This window comes from Amblyomma mixtum, chromosome 10, assembly GCF_055824585.1.
Source record: "Amblyomma mixtum isolate Tamu chromosome 10, ASM5582458v1, whole genome shotgun sequence".
In the NCBI taxonomy this organism is placed as follows: domain Eukaryota; kingdom Metazoa; phylum Arthropoda; class Arachnida; order Ixodida; family Ixodidae; genus Amblyomma; species Amblyomma mixtum.
The window spans coordinates 147,642,511-147,670,101 of record NC_143021.1 but is presented as its reverse complement, the minus strand read 5'-3'; the positions used below and the strand labels follow the sequence as shown (position 1 = coordinate 147,670,101).

General features: G+C 46.5%; 1 protein-coding gene across 1 annotated transcript in view; it reads left to right on the top strand.

Annotated features, from left to right (window-relative positions):
- The window catches only part of LOC149327264 (dermonecrotic toxin SPH-like), a 57,342-nt gene extending 40,142 nt beyond the window's left edge, over positions 1-17,200 (top strand). Inside the window, exons 4-6 of the mRNA XM_089563920.1 lie at positions 11,991-12,116; positions 14,488-14,728; positions 17,074-17,200. Coding sequence (XP_089420046.1) covers positions 11,991-12,116; positions 14,488-14,728; positions 17,074-17,200 — 494 coding nt within the window. The remainder of the gene's footprint in view (positions 1-11,990; positions 12,117-14,487; positions 14,729-17,073) is intronic.
- Positions 17,201-27,591: the final 10,391 nt, after the last annotated feature.

Below are 27,591 nucleotides of genomic sequence, written 5' to 3'. Positions count from 1 at the left end.
ACGTGTCATCACGGGTGAGGAGTGTCAGGGGGCTGGCGAGCTGGGCGAAGTTTCTAATGAAGCGGCGATAGTAAGAGCACAGGCCCAGGAAGCGTCGGACTGCTTTTTTGTGGGCGGGAACCGGAAAGGCAGCAACGGCAGCAAGCTTCTCTGGGTCAGCGCGGATTCCGTCAGCACTAATGACGTGCCCGAGGAACTTCAATTCGGTGAACCCAAAGTGGCATTTTTCTGGTTTGAGGGAGAGGTTGGCGGATCGAACGGCTTCGAGGACAGTCCTGAGGCGGTGCAGATGTTCCGTGAACGTTGCGGAAAAAATGATGACATCATCAAGATAAACAAGACAGGTCTGCCACTTCAAACCGGTGAGAACGGTGTCCATCATTCTTTGGAACGTGGCAGGAGCACAGCAGAGCCCGAATGGGAGGACACGAAATTCATACAGCCCGTCAGGTGTGATGAAGGCGGTTTTCTCACGGTCCCTCTCATCAACTTCTATCTGCCAATAACCACTTCTGAGGTCGACCGAAGAGAAGTACTTGGCTTGACGAAGTCGGTCGAGGGAATCGTCGATACGCGGGAGCGGGTACACATCTTTCTTGGTCACACTGTTCAGCTTCCTGTAGTCTACGCAGAACAGTAGTGTCCCGTCTTTCTTTTTCACGAGGACGACAGGAGACGACCACGGACTGCTTGACGGTTGGATGACGCCGTCTGTGAGCATCTCTTCGACCTGTGTTTGAATAGCATCTCGCTCACGAGGGGACACACGATAGGGCTGCTGATGGATGGGTCGGGCTCCTTCATGCGTGATAATGCGGTGTTTAACTATCGACGTTTGGCGCACTTTAGACGACGACGTGAAACACGCACCAAACTCCCGCAAGAGGTCCTGGAGTTGCCTCTTTTCAGTCGGTGGAAGGCCTGGATTTATGTCTACGTTGGTGACCGCTTTGGCGTCAGCTCCAGGTGTGTCCTCCGCACAAGCAAAGCATTCGGCCACTTCCTGAACATGGTCGACGTAAGCGATGGTTGTGCCACGGAACAGATGTCGATGCTCATTGCAGAAGTTGGTGACAAGGACCTCTGTACAACCGTCATGAAGGGATCCGAGGCCCCGTGCCACCGCAACCCCCTTAGTGAGTACGAGGGAGACATTAGGCTCGACAACCCGGAGTCCCCTATGTGGCTCGTCGCAGGTAACTCTAGCGAGAATGCTGGCACGTGGTGGCACCGTAACGTTATCGTCGGCGACTCGCAGGGCGGACCGAGAACCCTAGTGCGCAGGTTCTTCTGTGGCCATTGCGGTAGAAAACGTCACCAAGCGGTTCGGCAGGTCTATGATAGCACCGTGCTCGCGAAGAAAGTCGATGCCAAGGATGACATCGCGAGAACATTCGCGGAGAACGAGAAAAGTGGCAACGAATGTGCAGCCTCGAACCGTAACCCGGGCCGCACACATGCCGAGTGGTGCGACAAGATGTCCGCCTGCCGTGCGTATGTCGGGGCCGTCCCAGGGTGTCGTCACTTTTTTCAGGGCCGTCGCAAGCCGTCCGCTAAATATAGAGTAATCTGCGCCCGTGTCGACCAACGCACTGACCTCCTTTGTGTCGACGAGAACAGGGATATCCAAGGAGACCCTGCCTTCAGCACGGCCCGTCGATGGCTGTTGTGGAGGACTCAGTCGGTGCGGCGGCGGAACCTGGTCGGCGACTGGGGTTGCGCTGTCGGAGCGATTCAAGCGGTGCGTTGGGGGAAACTCTTCAGCGATGCGGCGTTCGGCGTCGGGGCGATTGGGTCGGTGCGGCGGCGGAAGCGGGTCGGCGATCGGGGTTGCGGAATCGCGGCGATACGAAAGGCGCGTCGGGGAAAACTGTGCAGCGATGCGGCGTGCGACGTCGGGGCGATTCAGTTGCTGCGGCGGTGGAAGCTTTGCGTCGGAACGGCGTTCGGCGGCCTCGCCTCCAAAGGCCGCCGGAGCTAGTTTTCCCGACGAGGGCTCGAGGAACCACGTTGTCCTGGGGCGAAACGGGACCCAGAGGGCGAAGACCGGCGTGGAGAGGGCGATCGCGACTCGCGGCGCGGAGGAGACGGTGAACTACGCTGGCGGGTGACATACTCAGCGATGTCTTGAGGGCGCTCTCCAGGGCGTGGACGGGGGCTGTCGATGGAAAAACCGCGTAGTCCCATTTCGCGATAGGGGCACCGCCGGTAGAGATGGCCGGCCTCACCGCAGTGGTAGCAGAGCGGGCGTTGATCCGGAGTCCGCCAGAGGTCAGTCTTCCGCGGTGCCTGGCGCCGATCCGCCCAGTAAGGTGTCGGCTGGGCAGAGTGCACCGCGACCAATGGTGCAGTGTAAGGCGAAGGCCCAGGAGGGGGGGCCGCGCGGCGCACGACGTCCGCGTACGTGACTGGCTGGACAGGAGTCGGGTACGACGCGGGATCGTATGGGGTCAGTTGCGGCGCCGGCACAGCTGCAGCGTCTTGTGCCCTGAGTGCCTGCCGGACTTCCTCGCGGATGACGCTGGGGACGGAATCGACGCGAGGGGCAAAGGTGGCTTGAAGGTGCTGCAGCTCCTCGCGGACCACGGAACGGATGAGTTCGCGAAGGGAGTCCGGATTCGGCTTGGGTTCATGGTCGAACCGGTCCAACGTTGATAGAGTCGAAGTTTGACGCAGTTGCCGGTCGTACTGATGGGATCTCTGCTGCAGCAATTTCTCCATGTGCACGGCGTCGGCCAGAAACTCCGCGACGGTGTTGGGCGGGTTCCGCACGAGGCCGGAAAAGAGCTGTTCTTTTACGCCGCGCATCAGGTGCCGCAGCTTTTTTTCTTCAGGCATGGCCGGATCGGCGCGGTGGCAAAGACGCGTCACATCCTCGACGTACATGGCAACACCCTCATTGGGAAGCTGAATTCGAGAGGACAGTGTACGCTCTGCGCTCTCCCGGCGGTCGCTGTTGGCGTACGTACTCAGGAGCTGACGTCGAAAGTCCGGCCACGTAGAAAAAGTAGTCTCATGGTTTTCGAACCACGTTCGTGCGGAGTCTTCAAGGCTGAAGTACACGTTACGCAGCTTTGTAGCGTCGTCCCAGCAGTTAAAGGTTGCGACCCGTTCGTAGTGAGCCAACCAGTCTTCGGCATCTTCAAACAGGTCACCGTGGAAGGACTTAGGCGTGCGTGGAGTCTGAAGGGTGAGATAGGTGGGGCTGGCTGCAGGGACGGTCGTAGGCAGGGCGGGCAGTGGCGTTGCCATGAGTGGAATGGTAGTTGAAGGCGCGCTGACAACAGGGAGGGCCTCGGGGGACAGGCCTCGGATCCTCCGGCTGGCACGATGGACGGGGGTGGTCACAAGAGGCGGGCGCGTCGAGTCGTCCTCAGGAGTAGGGAGCATCGGTCGCACCTCCACCAGTGTCACGGCCAGAAGAGCCGCGAAGGTAGGCGTCGGCAAGAACCCAAGACTGGGAGCCTTCTTTTTAATTATAGAGCCAGCTTCCACGACACCAAAACAGAACAAGCGCGCCGCGAGAGGCCACCGCCGCTTCGTCGTCGTCTTCGATTCAGCGCGGAGGCCGCGCGGCGCGTTAGGCGCGTGGCAATATCAACATGGGTTCCGTAAAGGCTACTCATGCGAAACGCAACTTGCCGGATTCATTCAAGACATACATTCATCGATTGATGCTGGCATTCAAGTAGACTCCATATTTCTTGATTTTTCTAAAGCTTTCGACAGAGTACCTCACAACCGGTTATTAATGAAACTAGCACTGCTTAATATTCACCCTCTTGTCATTGCATGGGTTAAAGATTTTCTCTTTTCCAGGTCTTAATTTACAACGGTCAATAACCACAATTCGTCTTTCAGCCAAGTACACTCTGGCGTCCCACAAGGAAGTGTGCTTGGCCCTTTACTTTTCCTAATATTTGTCAACGATTTACCAGATTCCATTTCTTCCCATATCAGACTTTTTGCTGATGATTGTGTAATTTATCGCAAAATTTATTCTAACACCGATTGCCAATCCCTTCAATCTGACCTGGATTCAGTAACAGCATGGTGCTCAACCTGGCTTATGCAACTTAATCATTCAAAAACTAAATTGATGTCTTTTACTAACCGAATGTCTCGAATTCAAACAGCATACTCCTTAAATAATAGCTCACTCGAGCTAGTCACCACGTATAAGTACTTAGGACTTCACCTTCATTCAGACTTAGCATGGAACCACCATAATAACCTTATGCTTGCATCTGCTAATCGGTCATTAGGTCTCTTAAAACATAATCTAAAGCATGCTCCTCCTCACCTCCGTGCTCATGCCTATACCACTCTAATTCGACCTAAAATTGAATATGCCTCGGCTGTTTGGGACCCTTACCAATCTTACCTAATAAATAACATTGAATCATTGCAGAACCGCGCCGTTCGTTTTATTTACTCCGATTATTCACGTAACACCAGCATCACAGCCTTAAAGAAACGCGCAGGTCTCCAGGATTTATGTCTCCGCCGTAAAATTGCACGACTATCACTTTTTCATAAATTTATCATCATCCATCACTTCATAACGACTTTTTTTCTTTGCCTCCTTCGATTTTTGACCGCCGCGATCATCCCTTTGAAGTTAGACGTTTCACGTGCAGAACATTTATCTGTGCGCATTCATTCTTACCACGCACAATATCTGACTGGAACACTCTGCCTTCACATATCGCAACCACCACTGATCCTGATAAATATTTTAAACTTATATCTTCAATAACTACTGCTTAACTCTTCGCATACATTGTTATTTTATTTGCTCATGGCTTCCTTTTTTGCAGGGTTTGTTACTAAAAAGATTCATTGTACTAGTGTTCTGTTTGTATAATTTTAATACTGCAGTAATCTTCGTTCTTTGCCGCGCTGCCATTCTTTTGATTCTTTAGCTTGCTTACGTCATGCAAAGTGTCTTATTTGTGTTTTTGATTGACTCTTTTGCTTACTTATGCCATCCAAAGTGTCTTATTTGTGCTTTTGTTGTTTGTTTTATATTTGTGGTTCTGTTTTATTCTGTTCAATTGCCTGTGCCCCCCCCCCCTATGTAATACCCTCTCGAGGGCCTTTAGGTGTATTCTGTATAAATAAATAAATAAATAAATAACTCCTTAGTTCTATCTCTCTTACAATACTGCATTATCGTTTGGGGTACCACTGGTATCACGAACATGGCCAAGTTACATCTTCTCCAAAAAAGAGCTGTGAGATGCATTGCTGGTGTTCCGTATTGTTTTCCTACGAGTGACCTCTTTTTAAAATATGAAATCCTGCCAGTCTTAGCTTTACACAAACAAAGACTTTTAATGAGTTTCAAAACTGCTTCGCGGAGCAATGAAAATTATGTTGGTAATTTGGGAGAACTTGCAAAAAACACCCATATTCCACAAACCAGAAATAAAGAAATGTGGTTAGTTCCTACACCTAGAGCATATTACTCAGAACAATCTATCTCGTATACGCTGCCAGTGCTATTAAATAACTTAAACAAAGAAATGTTTCACCCTTTCCAGCATTCAAGTACTGTTCTTAAGAAATTTTTTCTGAACAAGTTTGTGTCATGACGTTGCATGTATTTTTGTGTTGGTACTTTTTCCTTTTTTTCCAAGGTGTGTTATTTTCTTTTGTGCTATAATGTATACCGCAGAATTTATTGCCGCTTGTCTGTTGCAATGCCAGCGTGAAAAAAAGCGGGCAGAACCTCTGTCAAGCTTCCGAGCTTTTAGTCCTGTCTCCTTCTCCACTATAGAGAAAATAAAAGGCTGATTGATTGATTGATTGATTGATTGATCTAAGCTCACATTATCTCACTGAACAAAGCGCGGGAACCAGATAAGGTAGATAACTCTGAACATGAAAATGACAAAAGGAAAAGATATGGATGGGATATGACCGAAACATTTCGAGAATCGACAGACGAAAAAGAAACGGGCCAGGATCTTACATGACGTTACTTGACGTTGTCTAAAAACATACGCTCAGCCGAGTACAAACTTATGGAAGGGTCGCTGGTGCACTGGCTAGACTTTTTATGAATATGAAATGCCTCCAAAATAACTCTTGATTTCGTGCTTTTACTTCTGCCTAAAACCTTTGCTTCTTTGAACCGTGGCGTACAGCTGCAACGCATTACGTGCGAAACTAGATTCGCAAGCTTATCTTGATTTATCAAATTTTTAGTATGCTCCCTTAAACAGTCATTGATGCAACGCCCTGTCTGCCCAATGTAGCACTTTCCACAGGACAGGGGGATCTTGTAAACCACTCCTAAAGCACATCTGACGCAGGCTTCTTCATGTTGCTTTTTGCAACTACGCTCACCATGACCGCAGAAGCGGGGGCACAGCTTCGCCAACTTATTTTGCGCGGAGAATACAAGAGGCACTTTGTGCCTTCTGGCCACTTTTTTGAGGTTATGTGACACCTTATGAATATAAGGCATCACCTCAGGTTTGGGCTTTGCGCGTTCAGTTGCAGCCACGTTTCGTCGAGGGCGAAACTTCTTCAGGAGGGTTCCGGCTACTGCCGTAAGGACCAAGCAAGGGAAGCCTGCGGTCAAAAGCCTGCGCACCTGATGGTCGAAACTGCCATGCATCTCGTGCGAACACGATTTCCGAAGCGCGGATTCAAGGCATTGCATTGCTACTGCTCTCTTAACGGTCTTAGAGTGAGACGAGTCATAGGGCAAGAGTTCCTTCTTCGCGCGTGGGAAGTCTAGCCAGTGCATCAGCGACCCTTCCATAAGTTTGTACTCGGCTGAGCGTATGTTTTTGGACGTGATATAATGTCATGTAACATCCTGGCCCGTTTCTTTTTCGTCTGTCGATTCTCGAAATGTTTCGGTCATATCTCATTCATATCTTTTCCTTTTGTCATTTTCATGTTCACAATTATCTACCTTATCTGGTTCCCGCGCTTTCTTCAGTGACATAATGTGAGCTTAGATACCTGGGAGCCATCTAACACTGTTGAAGTAGCCTGGAGCCGCCCGATTGTGCGTGGTCTCTTTTTTTCTTTGTCCTTGTCTCGCTTGTCGCTGTCAGCCTCAAAAACATTCAGAAATTTATCCTCCCGGAAGAAACAACTTTACTATGACACCAAGTTATGTTTTATTTATGACGTAATTGTTTATCTGTCCACTCATTTCGAAGAGAGTGCTGGCTCCGCACCACAAGCCGGCATGTTTTGAACGTGTTTGTGCCCAAGCATCTTCTCTACGCCTCTAAATTCACCTTAACATGAAGAGCTGGATCAGTAAGGCACGGCCAGGCACTGGTACTGTAACGTCGGGAATCGATGCCGCTAGTTGGTCACTGACTGGAGGCAGCAGTGATGACTGCTCGATCTAGCAGCCGTGGCTGTAGTTGCGCTACGAACACTGCCGCTGTCTTCCACCCACGCCATCTGTCGTTTAACGTGAGAACTAGCCTGCGCACATGTATGTGCGTGCGCAGCCTTTTAGGACTTCATTTCTGCGTTCCATGATCTTTTCGGGTCGGTTCGAGGGAACCAGGAGGCGCTCTTCGGTCTGCGCGCTTGCGGGAAGAGTGAGATTTTCTACTTTAGGGGCGGGGTGAGTTCGCCTCATCGCTCACTGTATTCCTGTGGTGCGGCCGCCGTTCGTTTCATCGGAGACACAGTGCTACCGCACGGATATATAATTTCATGGTGGCATCTCGTGCCTAATCAGTGATACTTCTTTGTAAGTGTGGCCTTTTTATGAGTGCCTGCAGTCTGCGTAAAAGAAAATAGGATAACGCTTGCAGAAATGCGCTGTCGGCAGCAGAAAGGGGGCCAATAGCAGCGTTGTTGCTGCGACTGCCGCCCTTGCGACGGCTATTTGGTGCTTTTATCACGTATCTAATTCAACAAAAAGACACTGCCTACGAAGAAATATTCTCATCTCCTCCCATGTCCTGGCCGCAAACAAAGCCAGAAATTTCCGCAGCACTGAAGTGCGAGCTAGGTTCGAGGTTTAAACGCCATTTTTGCTCTCCTCAAGACAATAAGTATCGCTTTTGATGTTTGTAAAATTTGTTTGCTACATATTTTCATTTATTTTTTCCATCATCAAAGATGGAGGAGGCGAGGCAAAAAGCTGCTATAGCAGCTTTACAAGTCCTGCGTCCCCTACAAAGCAGCAGCAGTACACGCCGACAACCCGACACATCTTACATTGAAGAATCTAAACAAAAAAAATAAGAGAAACAAAAACAGATATATATGATAAAGTATAAAATGTAGTGCTCGTACAATAAAAAAAGAAAAACAACGGTAAAAAAAATGTACGACTTGCACACACCAAAAGCATACACTTGTTAGCAAATTGATAAGAAAGGTATGTACACCGCACACAGTTATTTTATGCGAGAAAACAAAAAAGTGAATACAGGTTTCTAAGTAGGAGGAAGATTAGATACTAATATCAAACAGGGAAGCATTGAACACTGTAAGTACACTGTAAAGAAAAATGTAATGGTAAAAAGCAGCGCACAAATGTAATACAGCAACATAAAGGCGACATTGGTTGATAGTTCATAATAAAGAAAGCATTCACAAATGTATGCATTCATGACAACCGAATTAGGTAAACCTTAAATATGAGTAAAAAATATTCAGAGCACACAAAGGTAGCAAAAAAGAGAAAAAAACGGTGCATTACAAGAATACAGATGTCAGTTCAAGTGGCTTAAGATCAAGAATATCAATGTTATCCTTTAGGTATGTGTTTAGTATATTACGAATTCGATGTTTTAGTGTCTGAAATCCATAATTAGTCCAGAAGGAATGCACTTTCCAAAACTTGCGTTTCCAAAACTGAGATTGCGTGTGGGGTAGCGTGATGGACCTTTCATGGCTAATTCGGCGAACCTTATTAAACTATTGCATTTAGCTTTCTTTTCCCTGATAAGCCCAAGGCACAGGTGATAATTGTACATGTTTTCAAAACGTATTATGCTAAGGTTTTGCATTACAGAGTATATATCACAGTCGTATTGAGAGCGTGTAATAATTCTAATAACCCTTCGCTGTAATATACTCAACTTGTTTATGTCAGTTAGGGTAGTAGTACCCCAGACCAGACTACAATATTGTAAATGAGAGACCAACAAGGAATTATATAGGAGTAACAAATTATTTTTAGGGAGGAAATCTGTATGTCTGTACAAAATGCCGTTAATCGGGGCGAGCTTACTTGAGATGTAATCGACGTGTCTGTCCCAGGATATACATGGTCTGTTCTGAAAGTAGTAGGACTCATTTTTTTACACAAAATTTATTGAAGAGAATAGTACAAACGATTACAATTTTTCAAGGTAACACCCTTCCGTACCTACACGCTGCTGCCAATGAGTTTTACATTTTTCGTACGCCTCCAGGAACGCCTGGACCGGAATGCTGTTTAGCACCCTCGTCACGGCCTGTTGAACCACCTCTACCGATCCATGATGTTTCCCCTTGAGCGTCGAGTTTATTCTCGGGAATAGAAAAAAGTCTGGCGGGGCCAAGTCGAGACTGTAGGGGGGCAGAGGAAGCGTTGTCGCCTTGTGCTGGGCAAAAAATCAGGGGTCCTCATTCACATGATGAAGAAGATCCCACCGGTTGGCCTTTTCCTCCTCTGACAACACTCCCGGCACCAACTTCGCGCACGCTTTCCTCATGGATAAGTTTTCTGTCACGATCTCAAAAATTTGGTTTTGAGGAATGCTGAAGTCATCAGCAATCATTCTGATACTCATTCTACGATCATTGTTAAGTAAATGTTTCACTCGCTACACATTATCGTTGGTCTTTCTGGTCGAAGGGTGTCTGGAGCGGTCGTCTTCCTCCACTCTTTCCTTACCTTCTCGGAAAAGCTGGTACCACTCAAAAAACACCTGATATACCCATGAAAGGGTCACCGTAGGCCTCCTTAATCATGTTGTGAGTCTCTTTGCCCGTTTTACTAAGATTTACTCGAAATTAGATCGCGTATCGCTGATCCAGTAAACGCTCGACGTTTCTGCGTGACGAGACGTTTCGACAGGGGTTGACAGTACAAGCGACCTCCTCTCTTCAACGGCCGAGAGCCGACTGCCGATTTTCCCCAGCATTCCCAATATCCCCCTTCAACGACCCTGAACGCGCAGACCACCTCTCGTCCGCCCGTTCGCCCAGGAAAAAACCAGTCCGACTACTTTCAGAACAGACCCTGTATGTTCCGTGAAGAACACTCCCAACGTTTTAAATTCACTCACTATTTTTATCTCCGTATTAATTAAACTAAGTGTTAAATTAGGCGGAATCTGTCGTGTCTGAGGACGGAAAACAATAGCTTTTGTTTTAGGAATGCTGATTACCAAGCCATTTTCCTGTGCCCAAGCAGCTACCTTAGCGAGTACAGAGTTGGCTATCATAGTGCTGTCATCGGAAGAAAAGAATATGCTAGTATCATCGGCGTAAATTACGAACTTAGCTCGATCATCAAGACTGGCGATATCATTTAAGTATAGATTAAACAAAACGGGGCCAAGAATACTTTCTTGAGGAACTCCAGTGTGTGTTTGTATTAATTGTAAAGGGTGACCATTGACCTCAACAAATTGACCTCAACATCCCTTCTGCATCACAGCGGTTCAGTGGTACGAAGCTACTGACACTCAAAACATTATCAAGGATATACGACAATGCTTCACTTTAACCAACCATGGTAATTGCAGAGTTCCAGTTCATTAACGCTATTAAACGAGTAAATCGCTTATCCCTTTTTGTAAAAATTCGGAATGAAAGGCACGGAACTTGCAAGTTCTCTGAACGTAAATCGATGAATATTGTTTGTTAACTTTGGGAACTAAACTTGCTGAACCTACTGTGTTGTTAGGAAATGAGGATTTTAAATAAATGTCTAAGCTTTCGCAAATGCCCTCTGGCCCTAATAGCGCCGACGTTCACACCATCTGCGGAAAACAAAGAACAGCAAGCCGAACAAAATGATGGCCTGTGATTGTATTTTCCCACTATCTGCAACGTAAGGAATGAATGCAAATTATTAGAGGTTACAGAGGCCCAGGCAATACAATACGCAAGGCTGAGACCTTGAAAGCCTGAGGACTCACGCACAACACGATGTATTTTATTCCCACGTAAACTTCCAATCGTGAGGCTAATGTTTTTCTGCACAAAGCATTTCTGCTCTTCGCCATTGATAGACTCAGTTGTGGCAATATGTAAAAACAAGCATTGTAGTTTAAGAATCAGATACAACCATGACAGCCAGCATTTCGCAATTTATTGCAGTACAAAGAGTAATTCCTTGCCCACTGCTCCTTACTGAGTACTGCTTGCATTGTCGCGCAAAAACGCTCATTCTCCGGTTGTGTTAGATAATACAGTACATCTCTTCCCCTCGAGGCTTTCGACCATTTTTACCGCTGAGTGGAAACGGGCGGTCGTATGCCAGTAAGAAGAGGTTATACCTGTTCAAAAATAGGCAGCAGTTTACGAATCTTTCGTTCTCTAGCGACATGCCGAAATACTGCTATCAGTGAAAGAAATTTCGCTGAAACTTAAGCCCAGACATCAATTATATGCAGTTTGAAGTGCGTTTTTTTTCCCGCGTCATGTTTATAGCATGTAAAAATTGACGCTGCGGTAGAATAAAGAAACTCAAACTCACTCATGGGCCCTAGAAAAGATTGCGAGCACCACCAAACTTTCAAAAACGCGTCATACCAGTGGGGTAGCAGCAGAACTTTAGAATTCTTTACATGAACAGTTAAAGTAATGTGCAATACTGAGATTAGTCCATGACGCCCTTCAATTACACAGACAATTCTTCCCGTGGGCGTTTCATTGCTAGAATAAGATACCTATCACGATTATTTTGTTGCTCCACGCCAAGCTTCCCGTCTAGAACGAAGGAAACCTCCAATTTTTTCCAGTGATATTTTATTTGGGCACTACGCTTTCATCCGCAGTTCCCTACGAGCGCATGCTGAACGTGATCCTCTCGGTCATCGACGTCAAATATAAGGACCTCCTCCGAGGAGCACTGAAGACACTATCAGAGGCTCAAAATGCGTCGTACTATCTGGACCATGTTGGTAAGCGACCATTTTGACTGAGGAGTTATGACGCCGAGCCCAATAGTAGTCCAATGTAGACTATGCAAGTAAACGTCATCTACCGTCTTCAGGTACTTGATGATAGATCTGATTTCCCCATCATTATAATGTGGTTGGTTGGTTTTGTTCACTTGGAAAGCCTGGCGGTCTTCTCGTCCATAAGACCAAAGGTGATCACATGTACCAGCCAAAGATTTCGACCGTAATGTTGTTTGGAGGCCATTGGTCCATTTTTCAAAAAAATAAAGAAATATAAAACCGTCATGCGCATGACAGCGCGCCACACAAGGAACCACGTCAAGCAGCAAGAAAGCATAAATATGGACCTTCATTTTGTTGAGCCCGCTCGACATTCACCGCATACTTTTGCGGGATATATTTCTTGCAAGGTTCCTAAAATACAAGAAATCTATGGTGTGCAGCAAGGTACTGATGCCACAAAATTCTCTTTGAACGCCGCACGACGTGCTGTCATGGACGAAATGTTTATGGAATGCGGAATTTATAGAAATGCGTGCTCTACCTGTTGTAAGCATGCCGTTTGAACAGGCTAGCTGGCACACTGAGAAATTAATATTTTTCTTGGAATTGATTGATAGATTGATTGATTGATTCAATTTTATTTCTCAACATTCATACAAGGCATGCTTGTGAAAACATCTGGATCCCTAGCTAAAGCTAGTTGGGATCCATGCGTTCAGTTTGAAAGAAAATTGCAGACATAACAAAAATTGATTACATACATATAAAAGCTCATGAAATTAGAAAGGCATAAATGGGTACATAGAGCAACAATATTCAGAGCACCAAGTCTCTTTTACAAACACATACAAACACCAAAAATACATGCAAAGAAAAAACGCTGGCTTCACTCATTTTTTATATTTCTTCAATGACACAATAAAAGTTTTACAATGTTTGAGGGCACGTGGAAGCTTGTTCCAAAGCTTAATAACAACATGGGCCATCCTTCTTTCCCTTTCGTTTTTGGAAGAAGGAAATTTCTATGAGTGGCGTTGCGAGTGCATAGTGGTGGGATACAGAATAGTGATGAGTGTAACAGCTAATTGTCTTTAAGGCATGTGTGTATTGTCAAGACAGTCCTGGATTCAAGTAATGATTGTAGTGGCAGCATATCCATCTGTTTAAAAAGAGGAGCAGTGTGGGTGTTGTATCTTGAATGTTAAATGAATCGAACTGCCCTTTTTTGCAAGACCCTAAGTGGTTCCAAATAAGATCGGTAGGTGAAGCCCCATGATTCAATGCAATATAACTGGCTTTGAAAAATTGAGAAATAAATAATTCTGAGTGTGCCATTACCAAAATAATCTCGGCATTTGTACAGCGCAAAGCATGCTGCAGCTAACTTTTTGCAAATCGCCTGAATGTAGGGCTTCCAGTGCAGGTTCTGATCTAGAATTATTCCAAGATAAGTGATGTTAGTGACAAGCGCAATAGGTGTTCCCAGCCATTGCACGGAAGGCAAGTTTTCATGTATTGTTTTTTCTGGAGCCCCTAAATATTATGCATTTTGTCTTATTAACATTTACAACAAGTTTATTTGAAATATACCAGCTACACATGTGCGCCATGCATAATATTGTCCATGACTTCCTGCTGCCGAGTAAATTACTTAGCGAATATTTTTTCCAACAAGAGATAAGCAAGCCGCAGCAATCTAGGTAGAAACAAGATGGTCACCTTTAGGCTCAAATATTGCCTACCCCTTCAATGAACATCAACTAAATTTATCTAAACAAACATTGTAATTGTACGCGTTACACCGTGAACATTTCAATCAATTACCTTTCTCCTGCAGCGCTGCAATCTGATAGCTTTCTGACAGAGAAGAGCCACCAACAAGAACAAGTGACATCGATGAAAAGCAGACAGGATAACGATTTTGCGTCTCCTGTTTAAAAAAGATCTTTGCTCTTCATGATTCATGGGGGTTTAACGTCCCAAAGTCCGTCAGGCTATGTGGGACGCCGTTGTGAAGGGCTCTGGATTGTTGGACCACCTGTGTTCATTAATGTGCACTGACATCGCACAGTACACGGACCTCTAGAACTTCGCATCCATCGAAATTCGGCTGCCGCGCCCAGGATCTAACCCGCGCCTTTCGGGTGGCTCAGTGCCCTAATCCTTGAGCCACCGCGGACGCTCTTTGTTGTTCAGTGGAACCGTCCTGAATGTACTGACACACATGATGACAAATAGGCGCCCCTAGAAGTGATGATTGTTCCGATCACGGTTATGTTTGGTAATCGAGCTTAGTATACATTGCCCTGCATTAATTATTTACAGTGCACACTGGAACAAGAAACACTTAAATACTATGCACTTGCAGGTTTTGACGTCAGTGGCTACAACACTCTTGAAAGCATTGCGGATATGTACAAAGAACTGGGCATCAGCGGGCATCGATGGCAGGGTGACGGTGTAACCAACTGCATGATCAAGATCTACCCGTCACATCGGACAAGCTCTGTGATTGAACGACGCAGTGGAAACACATCGACCCAGAACTACGTGGACAAAGCTTATGTGTGGACCGTTGATGACCCTGACACCATCAGCAGATTCCTCAGGTGCTGCTCATTTTCTACTCTCTTGGTATATGCATGGTGGCAGCGTACGTTATTTTTTCAATCATTATTTTCGCAACTCGCTCCTGAATATCCGCGCAGCAGTGCACTGTGGACATTGCGGCGCATCTGACGCATAGGTGCATGAGAATATACAGCGCGGTGTACTCAACCCTGCCGAAGCTGTACAAATCGCAAAAATTTTATGTTTTATTCAGGTAGACAAAAGACAAAACTCCGCGGTCCGCGTAGAAAATGTCGGAGGAGTTCGAAAGGTATGGCGGATTGATACTCATAAATTGTGAAGGCACCGCAGCTGAGGTCATCGAACAGTAATGAATAAAGCAGTTGTGAATCGCTGCGCGAAAACCGCTTCTCAATGCTCTTTGTAACGCTAACCTCTGATCGGATTCATCTGATGGAGTGTGGTGCTTCTTTTATTAGGTTTTTTCTATATGATTTCACTAACAGGCGACTCCCGTGAACAAGCAGCATGACTCAAGACGTTCCCGGCGCCTTTCTTTAACACAGCATCCCGTTGGGGCGGCTTACGGTTGGCCACACCACAGTGATGTTTCGCATACCACAACAGAAAACCAACGCGCTCTTTTTCGCATGCCTTATCCCTCATGCCCTGCCAGCGCTCCTGGCGCGGTAAAAGTCCCCTAGACAGGACATTGCCAGAATGATAGTTCCGATAGTTTCACAAGTCATGCAGTTAAATTCACTAGAAGAACTTCTTGTACATTGCGCTCGGTGTAAGAAGTCAGTCACTGCAAAATAACACAGCAGTCATGCTTCTATCCGTGCATAACCTACAATGAGAGCTGTTTAAATTTTGTGCATATATTTGGTAAATGAAGCCACGTGCAGATGTTACCAGTTAATCACTTTGGCGAAAGGGGAGGTAGGTAGCGTTCTTAAGTAGGTGATAGAGCTCGGCCCTCCGCGCTTTCCAAGAGACGTAGTGATGCCATTCAGCACCTGGCGCCATACTTTTTTCCTTGGTTAGTCTTCTTGTTGCATATCGTCATATGTTGTGTGTTTAACAACATAGGTAAATTAATTCTCAAGAAATTAAAATCTGTTCTAATTTGCTGCTTTGTGTGCCTCCTTAGTTTTCTCCTGCCTAGTTGCTTAGTAAGCAGAATTGTGCAACCATACTGGAAACTTGTCAGTTTTAGATTAGGTATTAGATATATCTTACCGGTACTCGCATATGGGGCAGAAACGTAGAGGCTAACAAAGAGGGTTCAGCTTAAGTTAAGAACAACGCAGCGAGCTATGGAAAGTAAAATGATAGGTTTAACGATAAGAGATCGGAAGAGGGCGGAGTGGGTGAGGGAACAAGCGCGGGTTAATGACATCCTAGTTGAAATCAAGAGGAAGAAATGGGCTTGGGCAAGGCATGTAATGCGAAGACAAGATAACCGCTGTTCCTTAAGGGTAACGGAGTGGATTCCAAGAGAAGGCAAACGTAGCAGGGGGCGGCAGAAAGTTGGGTGGGCGGATGAGATTAATGTTTTATACCTTTCGTCGCCATCCCGTTCATAACAGAAGTTCCCTTTAGGAACCTACAACCAGACTAGCCTCACAATTATATTTACATTCTCACTCATGCGACGTCTCAAACACATCACTGCGCACTCGCAAACAGAACGAAGTTCCTAAACTTCGCGCTTTTTAGCCCAGCGCATTTTACTGGAGTCTGCGTACAGAAATAAACCTTACCACGTTATTCATACCAAAATTACATTCATAGTAAAGCAGGTCAATGTGAGGAATCTTGAATCACGTGCTCTAGCTCTGGATTTTGTGTGGAATCGCACAACCTTAGCAGGCCGGTGTTTTTCCAATTAGCATCTGTTGAAATTAGGGGTGTGCCGCTAAGAATCAACTCCCAAAATCTTGATCAGCAGCCGAAAGCAGTGCCTCCTGAGCCGCTCTTCCGCTCGCTACAAGCCGAGCTCTGTCAACGCTTTAGGCAAAGCGAAATGGCAATATGGCAAGTCCGTAAACCTTTCTCGCCTACGAGCGCCGTCCTTCCAGAGGCTGAACGCTCTTGACCACTTATAGGTCCTAGTAAATCCACGGCATTCAGGAGACAATTTATGAAATTTGATGGTGCTCTGTTTGCTGCTGCAAAAGAATTGTTGGAAACAATGTTTCACGCGGAAATGCTCAAAACAGAGGTGCCACATGTTTTTAATAATTCACTTTATTGTTCCCCACATTCAGCGCAAATGCTTCAGAGTAATAGAACAAACCGATAGTTCTCGGAAATACATCCTTGCCGTCTTCAACAGCGAGACAAAAAATTAATGCTGGTTTATGTTTTTTTTTCGCAGTGATGACATCGACGGAATGCTCACCAATAAACCAGCCAACGTATTAGCGGCTCTAGCAAAAAGGGTGTTTTCTAGAAACTACAGACTTGCAACAAAAGGTGACAACCCGTGGCAGCGGATACCTTGATCGCTGCATTCTAAAGCAATGCTGAAGAGGAAGCGCAAGGAACAAAACGAATAAACACATCGCGCATACTAATGCGCTTGCTAATTATTAAAACACGTCAAGTGATGTGTCCACTTTTGTGAGCAAAAGCCAGAACATTAATCCTTGCAATCTGCTGTAAAAAGTGAGCAATTCGCTGCTCAGTAAAGTCTGCAACTTGGTCTGTACATTCCTCCTTTCTTTCTTCCTTTCTTTCTTTCCTTCTTTCTTTCCTTCCTTCCTTCTCTCTTTCTTTCTTTCTTTCTTCCTTTCTTTCTTCCTTTCTTTCTTTCTTTCTTTCTTCCTTTCTTCCTTTCTTTCTTTCTTTCTTTCATCCTATCTTTCTTTCTTCCTTCCTTTCTTTCTTTCCGTCTTTCTTTATTTCTCTCTTTCTTTCTTTCCTTCTTTTTCTTTTCCTTTTTCTTTCTTTCTTTCCTTTATTTCTTGCTTAGACGTTTGCCTAAGAAATATTATTCCAAAAATCTCAGAGCTTTAAGTTTGTTCGGTAAATCACCGAATTTGTTGAGAGTTAGACTAATTTAAACCCGGCCGCGGCGGTTGAATTTCGTTGGAGGAGAAATCCTAGAGGCCCGTGTGCTGTGCGATGTCAGGGCACGTTCAAGAACCCCAGGTGGTCGAAATTTCCGGAAGCCTCCACTACGGCGTCTCTCATGGCCTGAGTCGCCTTGGGACGTTAAACCCCATAAACCATAAACCAACCATAAATGTAAATTTAAGTGGTACAAGATGCGCATGCTACGTGAGAAATGACGGAAGACAGCAGTCATAGAAACCAAGGAGCATAGAGGATGTCTTTTTTAATTTTTGTACTTTTTTAAGAATGGGACAATAATAAAAGCAGAAGAAAAAAACAACCACATGCTTCCGGCTGGATCCGAACCCGCGAAGTCTTAATTTTCAGTCCAGTACTCTACTAAGCTATGGCGACGGCTATCCAACGTTCTCCTTTCGGGGGTATTTCGTGAGTAGGGTAAGCGAACCTTAAAAATGTTCATCAGCTTGAACCTCGTTCATAGCAGCGGAGGTAGTACGTCCTGTGTTATTGCCAGGGCCACGTAGGAACATTGAGAGACGGTGAGGGGGGAACCTGTGCGAGCACCCTCGTATGCTACCTACGGCATCAAGACTGCCACATTTTAGGCCATCGATGAACTATTCAGCACACAAGCGAATGGAAAGATTTGGTTTGGTTAATGGCGTTTAACGTCCCAAAATTAGTCAAGCAATTAGGAACGCCGTGTGAAGAGATCCGCAAATTTCGACCACCTGGGGTTCTTTGAAGTGCACTCACGTCGCACAGTACACAGGCCTCTAGAACTTCGCCTCTATCGAAATTTGACAGCTGCGGCCGGGATCGAACCAGCGACTTTAGGGTTAGCAGTCGAGCGTCATAACCACTGAGCCACCGCGGCGGGTCGATTGGAAAGAGGTGCTGGTTATGACATAAATGATGAAAGCCAGCAGTCATTGAAACTAAGGAGGTGAGGGGATGTATTTTGCATTTTTGTAGTTTTTATCAATGGGAGATTAATAAAAGCAGAAAAAAAACAGTCACATGCGGTCGGTTGGATCCGAATCCATGACCTCTGCATTTGGCGTCCGGTGCTCAACCAACTGAGCTGCGGCGATGGCTGTCCAATCTTTTCCTTTCGAAGATATTTTATGTGCACTGTAAGCGAACCTTTAGAATCTTCACCAGCGCCCCCGTCGTCCACAGCGGCTCCATACTACGTCAGATTAAATAAAAATGGCTCGGGTTCAGCACTGCTGACCACAAAATATTGTACGGAAGCGCAGTCTTTGCCTGTAGACACACAGCCAAACGCCTGAAAGCACGATTCAAGTGTCGACCGACATAGGGAGCCAGTTATACGCGTCTTCAACTTTTCCATCGTGAATGCCAATTTACACAATGTCGTCGGCGGTCTGTGCTCCAGTGCCGCGTTTCAGCAGTAATGTTGTCAACGCCAACGTATATTGCTCCAGTGCCGTGTTTCTGCCACGACGTTGTTCGCGCCAAACCATACAGCGTACATATCTTTGTCACTATCAGCACATAGGTCAAAGCGTGAATAATTGACAGTAGGGCTGATGAAGACAAGATGCACTGCACAATGCAAGAGGTGTTGCAGTTTTACACGTGGCGGGTTCGGCCGCAGCATAGCTTCACGCCCATTCAGGGGCACTCTAATGCTCGCCTAGGTCGTATTTATGCATCATGTGCCCTAGCCCGGCCGCGGCGGCTAGAATTTCTTTGGAGGAGAAATTCTAGAGGCCCGTGTACTGTGCGATGTCAGTGCACGTTAAAGAACCCCAGGTGGTCGAAATTTCCGGAGCCCTCCACTACGGCGTCTCTCATAGCCTTAGTCGCTTTGAGACGTTAAACCCCATAAATCAAGCCAAACCATGTGCACTAGCTTCTTGCGGGTTCGTACTTCGAACTGTACCAGCGCGCACGGCACCCTTAGAGCGTTTGGACGTGGCGACCTCAGTCTCAAAGGAGTTGCCCCCGACTCAGTGTGGCAAGCTCAGACAGAAACCAGCTACCAAGAGACAGGGGTCGTGGTCGTTTGATGCCCAGCTTTCTCGCTCTCATTTTCGGCTTCTTGAGGCCTCTGGCGTGCCCGTGGTGTTCGTTTCTGTTCTTTCTGTTTTTTCATCTTCTGCTGCGCTAGTGTTTTTAAACGCTATGAACCAACAAGCCCACAAAGCCACACTACTGAACTAACTCTCTCTTTCTCAGCCCTCTCTCTCTCTCTCTCCTTTTCAGCGATCCTTTTTTTCCTTTTCAGCTTCTGCTCAAGCGGTTTTTTTCTCTCTGGTTCAACCATTTCCGCAGTTCGTCCCCGAAGATCCCTGTCCGTATGCCAAACTCTACTAGTTCCCTCAAGTTCATTTTCGGATACCCAACTCTTCAAGAAAAGCTTACCTCCATACGGTTAACCCCACTAATCGCTTCAGCGCGACACCAAACTATACGGCTCTGCTGCTGACAATTTTTGAAACCACTTCGGATACTCGCTTTCTACTATTTCTGCGTTCTCTGCTCTTGCAAACCACAAAACTCCATGTCACGGACGTTCCTGTCATGGACAACCGTAGAGCGTGTGGAGGTAGCGGGCTCGGTCTCAAAGGAGATGCTGTTAACTGAGCGTTGCAACCTGAGCCATAAAGAGTGTTCTGCTATGAATGGGAGGCACACCAGCCGAAGAGGATTAAGGCGCAGTTTCCATCGACCGGGACAACCACGGTGGCGGCAACAGCAGCGGCAATCTCGACAGGTCGTGTGACCCTCAGATAACCCTGCTAAAAACAGGGTGACTGGCTGGGAAGTAGCCTCTGGAGTTCTTCGCACGCTCGGCTCGGTGCGAACGACCTTCCCTTTGGTTCCCTTCAAGAAGCGACCGACGATGGACAGACGACGGGGGAAGAAAGGAACAGTGTCTTCCACTAACTTTCCGTGTCTGACAGGAGCCCTCCCGACGGGAGAGAGCCCGTAAAGGTTATGACCACTGCGCCGCAACTGTGTTTGGATGGACATGTGCAGCTTAAGGCGAAGTAGCAGCGTACCTCCGAATCCTCCTCGCCCATTCGCACGGTGCCTCCGCGTGGTAACTCTTCCAATCTGTGCCTCGTCTAGGATTGACCACCGCCTGGTGAAAGGGCGGAGATTTAAGGTATTTAACACGTGTCCTAAGTGAGAACGAACGCCCTAGGACTTGGCGACAAGGCTCATCGAGTCGCTCGACGCTATGAATTTTTAATCCTTGACTGTTTGTTCCTTTGTGCAATATGTAATTAAGTTTATTCAAAGCGTCAGTAGACGTGTTTGTGTTTTCGCTCCCAATGTCGACTTCCATCCTTCCTCGTCCCTTCTCCGGCCCAACCACGCTACTCTCAATCACAACTGTTCATGCTACCCGAGCCGTAAAAACTGGGTGTCGTTGGTGGGATCCTACTACCTGACTCCTAACAACTGGTGGCAGCGGTGGAATGCTGCTACCCGGCTGTAACAGTACCAACTTACAAGGGGGACGGTCAGTTAATCACCAGCTTTCGCCGGTCGCAAGCCAAAGAATGGTTCGGAGCCAAAGGTTCACAAACAAACCTAAGTTTATACAGGAAAGAGACGATACACAGGAATTTACAGTCACTCGTAAGAGCACAGACCAAGGTGCAATACAATGCACCTTGCGCAAAGTAACACTCGAGCGAGACTACAATACAAAAGAAATATAGCACCTAAAGTGCGCAGATACAAAAGAGACAAAACAGAGTTTGTTCACTGGTCACTGCGACAGTCCGACGACCAGAGGACTACGACGGGGCCGTCCCACAGGCTGGCGCACGCGGCCTCGCTGGTCCGTGGCTGGGAAAGTGGTGCTGACCCGGGAGTCGAGCGGGCGCGCTTCTCTGAAGCTGAAATGCCGGCTCGAACTGACAGCGGCAAAGGCCCTACATACCGTAAACACTCGTGTAATGACCGCAGTCATGTAATGGCCGTACCCCTAACTTTAAAAAAAAAATCAGGGAAAAATATATTTAAAAATTACCCGAGTAAAAGCCGCACCAAGAATTTCAGGAAGTTTAGCAGTATCATTTAGTCTGCGGTGAAAGAAATCCAGAACGTCTTTTCGTTACTCTATGGCAAAAATCAATCGCTGTGCACGTCGGGAACAGCCAAGAATAGCCAAAGCCATTTTCAGCCATAGAGCGTCGCTCTTCGCGTATTAATACCTTTATCTCGCTCGCCCAAGGCCTATCACGTGCAATCTCGAAATCGGAACCCACCGCTGCCCTGATTTGCGGCGATTTCACTCGAGACATTCGAAAAAAGTTTCAAGGTGAGAGGCATATCTAACAAGCTGGACCGCACGAAGGATGACTTCATCTGGAAGAAGGACGGACCTGAGGTCCCTACGACTTCGGAGGAGGAGGACGACGACGACGAGGAAGGATGTTTTGGACATGGACGAGCCCGAAATCCCGACGAGTTCGGCGAAGTAGGTCGAGGAGTGTTTTGGCAATAATATATGCAGGTGCCACCGGAAATATTTATTTTGTTGTCTTTTTCTCCTTTTAATGGCCGCACGCCCGATTTTCACCCCAGATCTCGGGAAGAAACGTGCGGCCATTATACGAGCCTATACAGGCGCACTCCGTGTCTCTAAGTTCTTCACGTCAAGGCAGGCGCGTGCACACACACTTTATTAACAGTACAATCTCGTTTTTCTCGCACTGGGCGCGCGTCCCCATTGATCAGGCGTGGAGACCGTTTCTAGAAAATTCGAGTTCGTTCATGCAATGCGCCGCCGCCGGCGTGTAAGCGAAGTGTTCAAGGCTACGCCCTTTCTGTCGGGAGTGAGTGGAATTTACTCCTACCTCTTTGATTCTTCGACAGTGCCACGCGGGCGCGCTAAATGGGGAGTGCAGCAACGCCCAATAGAAGGTATGGCGCTCTCCGGGGTGATTACTTCCACTTTTCTAGAATTCTCTACAGCGCGCACTGGTAATATTGCTTCCACGCTGCGCCGGCCTTCCAAATGCGCGCCGAATTTTGTGACACCGCGTTCGTTTTCTCAACATAGCATTGTGGTTGTTCGGCTCAGAGAGCAAGGACTCTTCACAATTTAGGCCGCTGTGGGCGCTTTGGGAGTTAAACTCATCGCTTGTGAATGACGAAGAGTTAATAATTCGTGTGCGCTCCGAGCTGCAATTAAGTTTTTCTGGCAGCCTACCCTTGTTTGCCGCATGGGATAATGGGAAATGTTCAAGCAAGAAGTACGTGCGATAGCTATTCAAAGCGGCTATGTTAAGTCATTCTACAAGATGCATCAGGAGAAGGCAACCATGCAAACATTATGCATCCTGTACGAATTGGAATGTGAAGCGCCTGGTTATATACTGCTGAAATTCTTAGTATCAAAAGGAAGTTACAAAGGCATGATGCGGAACGATACAAGGGTGCCCTTTTCAGATCCTTTACGAAGCGTGCTTGGCATTGCGAAAGCCCCACAAGACAAGCTTTTCTTTGATGAGTGCTATCATGCGATTGCAAACCACATTTCGGAAATTATTTCCAATGGGACTGTACAGACAGGTGCTACCGAGTAATGCCCATATTCGTGGATTACTAGACAGCGTTGTTTAGTAGCACTCCGGATAGACAAAACTGAGGCGTTATCGCGCGGTTCACATTTCTGGCGACGCCTTCATGAGAAGAGAGCTGTTCCGTTATTAGCGGCTCTTTCGCACTTCAGGAGGTTGAACTAAAAGGCGATCGCTTGCCTTTCTCAAAAACACCTTGGCCTGACGGGATTTCAAATGAATATTATAATGCATTTAAATCCATTCCCACTTCTATCCTGCTGCAGCTCTTCAGGATAGGTTTTCATGTCGAGGCTCTTCCACAGACTTTTACAAGGAATCACACAGTCTTAATTTCAAAAAGTACCAATAGAGCAAACTGCGCTCAGTGGTGCGCTATAGGCCCATCACATTGGGAAATTTGGACTGCAAACGTTTCGCTAAAATTTTGTCAAATCACATACAATTCGTAATGTCGGTTCTCATTGGCCTTCACCAAATATGCGGTTTGAGAGGCCGCTCAGTTCAAAGTAATGTACAGCCCCTGTCAAAAGTATACGGCCCAAGGGGTTTCCTTCAAAGCTGTTTCGCGTGGCTCCCTGGCGCATCAAGCAGTCCAAACCTTCGGTAGATTGAGGACGTAATGCCTTTCCTCTTTCGAGAGATCACGGCTGCTGAGCATGCATAACGAGCCAGGCTCGAGGCTTCATAATCAAACCCTTTGGGCTGTATACTTTTGAGGGGGTGTACATGTTGTGCGCGCAATTCCCGAAGCTTGCTCCTGCTCTCATGACTAGCTTGCTTTGCTTTAGATAGATCTCGCCATGTTCGCCATTCATTCCTGTTTTCCCGTCTAGAGAGAGCAAATGTTCAGTCCACTCTACTTAAAAGGGTGCAACTCTATTACAGCAATTGTTTGGCTCGCTTAATTGTTAATGGTCGTTTGTCAAATCCTGTGCCAATCCGCTCTGCTTTGAGACAAGGCTGCATGATGTGCCCTTTGCTTTTTTCCCGTTATCTGGAGCCGCTCTGTTTGAGTGTTTGGTGTAAAAGTAATACTCGTAGCTTCTCTGTTTTGGTTAATGAAGTGAAAGTGCTTGCACATGCCGACGATCTTCCTCGTTTCTGCATTGACAAGCACAGCGTTGACAACGTTGTGCCGACAATAGATCAATGGGACATCGTGTCTGGCGCTAAGATGAATCGCTCCTAATGTGCTGGCCTGCGGTTCGGTTAATGACACTCAACACCGCTCCGTTATGCCGGAACAGAATGGTCATGTGTGCCACCTAAATATGTTGGAGTTCCACTTCATGCATTTAAGTGGAGTGCACATTACTCGAAGGAGCAGATTGCGGTCGTCGAGAGTTACAGTCAGTTTTTCCCCACACAGACTTTTTTTAGGCGTGCTCAAGCCTGCAACACCCGTCTGGGAAGAAATATTTATCACGTACTCCACTTCTTGCACTGCGCTAGACATTCCACTCAGCGTTTTCGTCGAATGTTTGCGACTTTTTTTTTTGGGGGGGGGGGGGGGGGGCATCCAGTTTCGAGCCGATGCGGCGTGATAATCTTTTCAGGCACGTCTGGCTGGATGATTGGGTAGAGTTCACCTGTATGTGAGACCGCCGCCCGTTTCTTCTTTTCTCGTGATTGTGCGCGTCAGATTATTAGAGCATTCTTCCAGATTACTTTCACGACCCTGTTTCCAAACTGAGTGGTTTCTCTAAATATACTGAGCTCCTATCTTTACTAAGCTTTATGCATGGAGTTTGTGCTATTGTGGAGTTTTTGACAGTTCAATTTTCTAACGGGTACCTATTTTCTGTTTCGCTTAAGAGTTAATGATGCTCTTTCGGCAGCCATTTTATCTTTTTGTGTAATTTGGCCTTAAGGGTCATGATGTGTTAACGGGAGTATGCAAGATGCCGATCCCTCCTTGCACCAAAACGTTCTTGTACAAATTATACACCAAAGCTCTACTTGTTAACACGTGGCTCCGTAGAAAAAACATTGTTCTGCCTTTTGTTATCTGCCGTCTGTGCACTATCCTGAAATCATTGGCCAGTGTTTTATGAACTGCAAAAATGCAATTCAGCTTTGGGACGTGCTGCAGGGGACGTTAAAGACAGACTGTTTTAAATTACTACAGTGTTTATTACCTTGCGGCTACTCAACGCGATTAGGAACCAGATAGCATGTTTTACCTCATGGCACTTCATAGCCTGCGGTAAAACGCGCATTCTGCACCATTTCTGTTGAATGACGCTGCAACCCAGGCATGTTTATTTTGAAAGAGCCTTTCTGCAGGACTTGTTTCCGCAGTTGAGGTTGTGTCTATCCTTGCCTCCAATTTAACTGTGTTTTGTTCTGTCAAGCTAGTGCAGTGCAGTCACTAGTTCCGTACTTTGTAAATAATATGTATGCATCCCCTTCTGTACAAACATAACTTCCTGTAGGAAATGCCATGTTGGATAAAATGCGGTGATAGTATAGTAGTATTGCGCAGTGGCCGGCGAAGCTAATTTGTTTGAGCCAACGCGGTATAGAATCCCAGTCCCGGATATTTTGTTTCTTTTGCTAATTTATTTCACTTGTCCGAAAACCACAAGCACCGCAAGCGTTTGACCACTGACAGACCTTGCTCGGGGTTTATGATTTCGCACTAAGATACCAGCACAACGTGGCAGCTAATAAGTCATATTGACTGCAAACAAACTTTACATAAGCCAGAAATTTGCGTTAAAGCGAAGACCACGTGGTGCCGCTACACGTAGATACATTCAGATGCAGCTGTGGCAATCTTCTCTGCTGAATTTCTTTTTCACATGCGGAAGATGGGGGGTTTGATCCCCAGTCCCGCCCGGTAGCCACCAGTGACACAATGGGGACAAGCAATCCCCTGCCTGGTGTTCGGCTTCTTTGCAGTGAAATGCTTAGGAAATGGGTCTTTGACCCAACCTTGTGCAATTCTAGCTTGTGCAATGGCGCTCTATTGCCAAAGGTGCCCTTCGTCGTCATCGTCGTCATCGATTTCTTTTTGTAAATTCACGTTCTATGACCTTCTGGACAAAGTCTCACAGAGTCACTTGAGTTCTCATAGAACGATTCCATCCTGCTTCTTTTTTTTCAAAATTTTATACAGTTCAGCAGTTCCTTGTTTTTTCCTTTGAAACAATCTAGTTGTTACGTTCTGCGTTTTTACGTGTCGCTTAAAGCTCTTTTTTTCTCCGTCCTTGTTTCCTGCGTACATAATGGATACTTTCCTACACCTTTTCCGTCACTGTGAATCAACGTAATTTCTGCTTAAGTGTTTAAAAACCTTAGCTGCCCGCTTGTTATCGCACCATCTCCTCAGGCGTTCCTCATATAATATTTAACTCTGAGCATCCCGTTCATCGAACGATGCCCACCGCGTGTTCTCCTATAGCACTTTGTTCGTGGTTTTACCGTGTCCACCTACTGGTAACTTTCTATCAGCTCTCCAGTTTATTTTAGTACCTGCTGAAATTTTGGTGTTCGGCAGAAAAACGCGTTCTCAAACACAAACCCTAGCACCATTGTTTATTTCCAAGCAGCTCTCAGTACTTCACACTTGTTGTCCTTCCATAATGCCCAAATCTTCGTTATTGCGACATCTCTTTGCCCTTTCGTCCCTGAAAGTCTCTTCGTACTTTTTCATGCATTCGCAGTCCTCACCACATGTCCTCAACATGTCTTAACATGTTGGAATAGGTTCAAAGCAAAGCTGCCTGATTAATTCTTTCACAGTAGTCTTGACATCAAATGTAGCAGCCCTGAAAATATCGCTCAACCTCCCACCTCTAGTCATGCACAGAAAATTCAACCGTTTATGCGGTTTCCAGGCACTCTACCACACCAACACAACACTTGCATGTTCACGTATTCTTTCGATGCAGCACATGTCGGCTGATTTAGGTGGTATTATAAAGTGCAGATCCATTTCCGCTTGAAGAGAACAATACATGAACTCGCCTAATGTCCTGGCTTTCAGTGTGGGTTTCCTGTAGTGTGTCCTGAAGTGTGTCTTTCTTCTGCACAAGAATCAACCACAGTCTGCTAATGTTCTTGGCCATAAGCTAATGATACAATATCGTCCGCATATAGTAAACTAAGCAGCCGCTGCTCTACGACCAACGTTCACAGAAAGCGCCCTTCTTACAAGCGACGCGCCGGCTCTAGGAATTGAGATCAACGGAGGACTCCCAGCGACCGCCCACAGTTCTATTGCGGTTACACCGGCC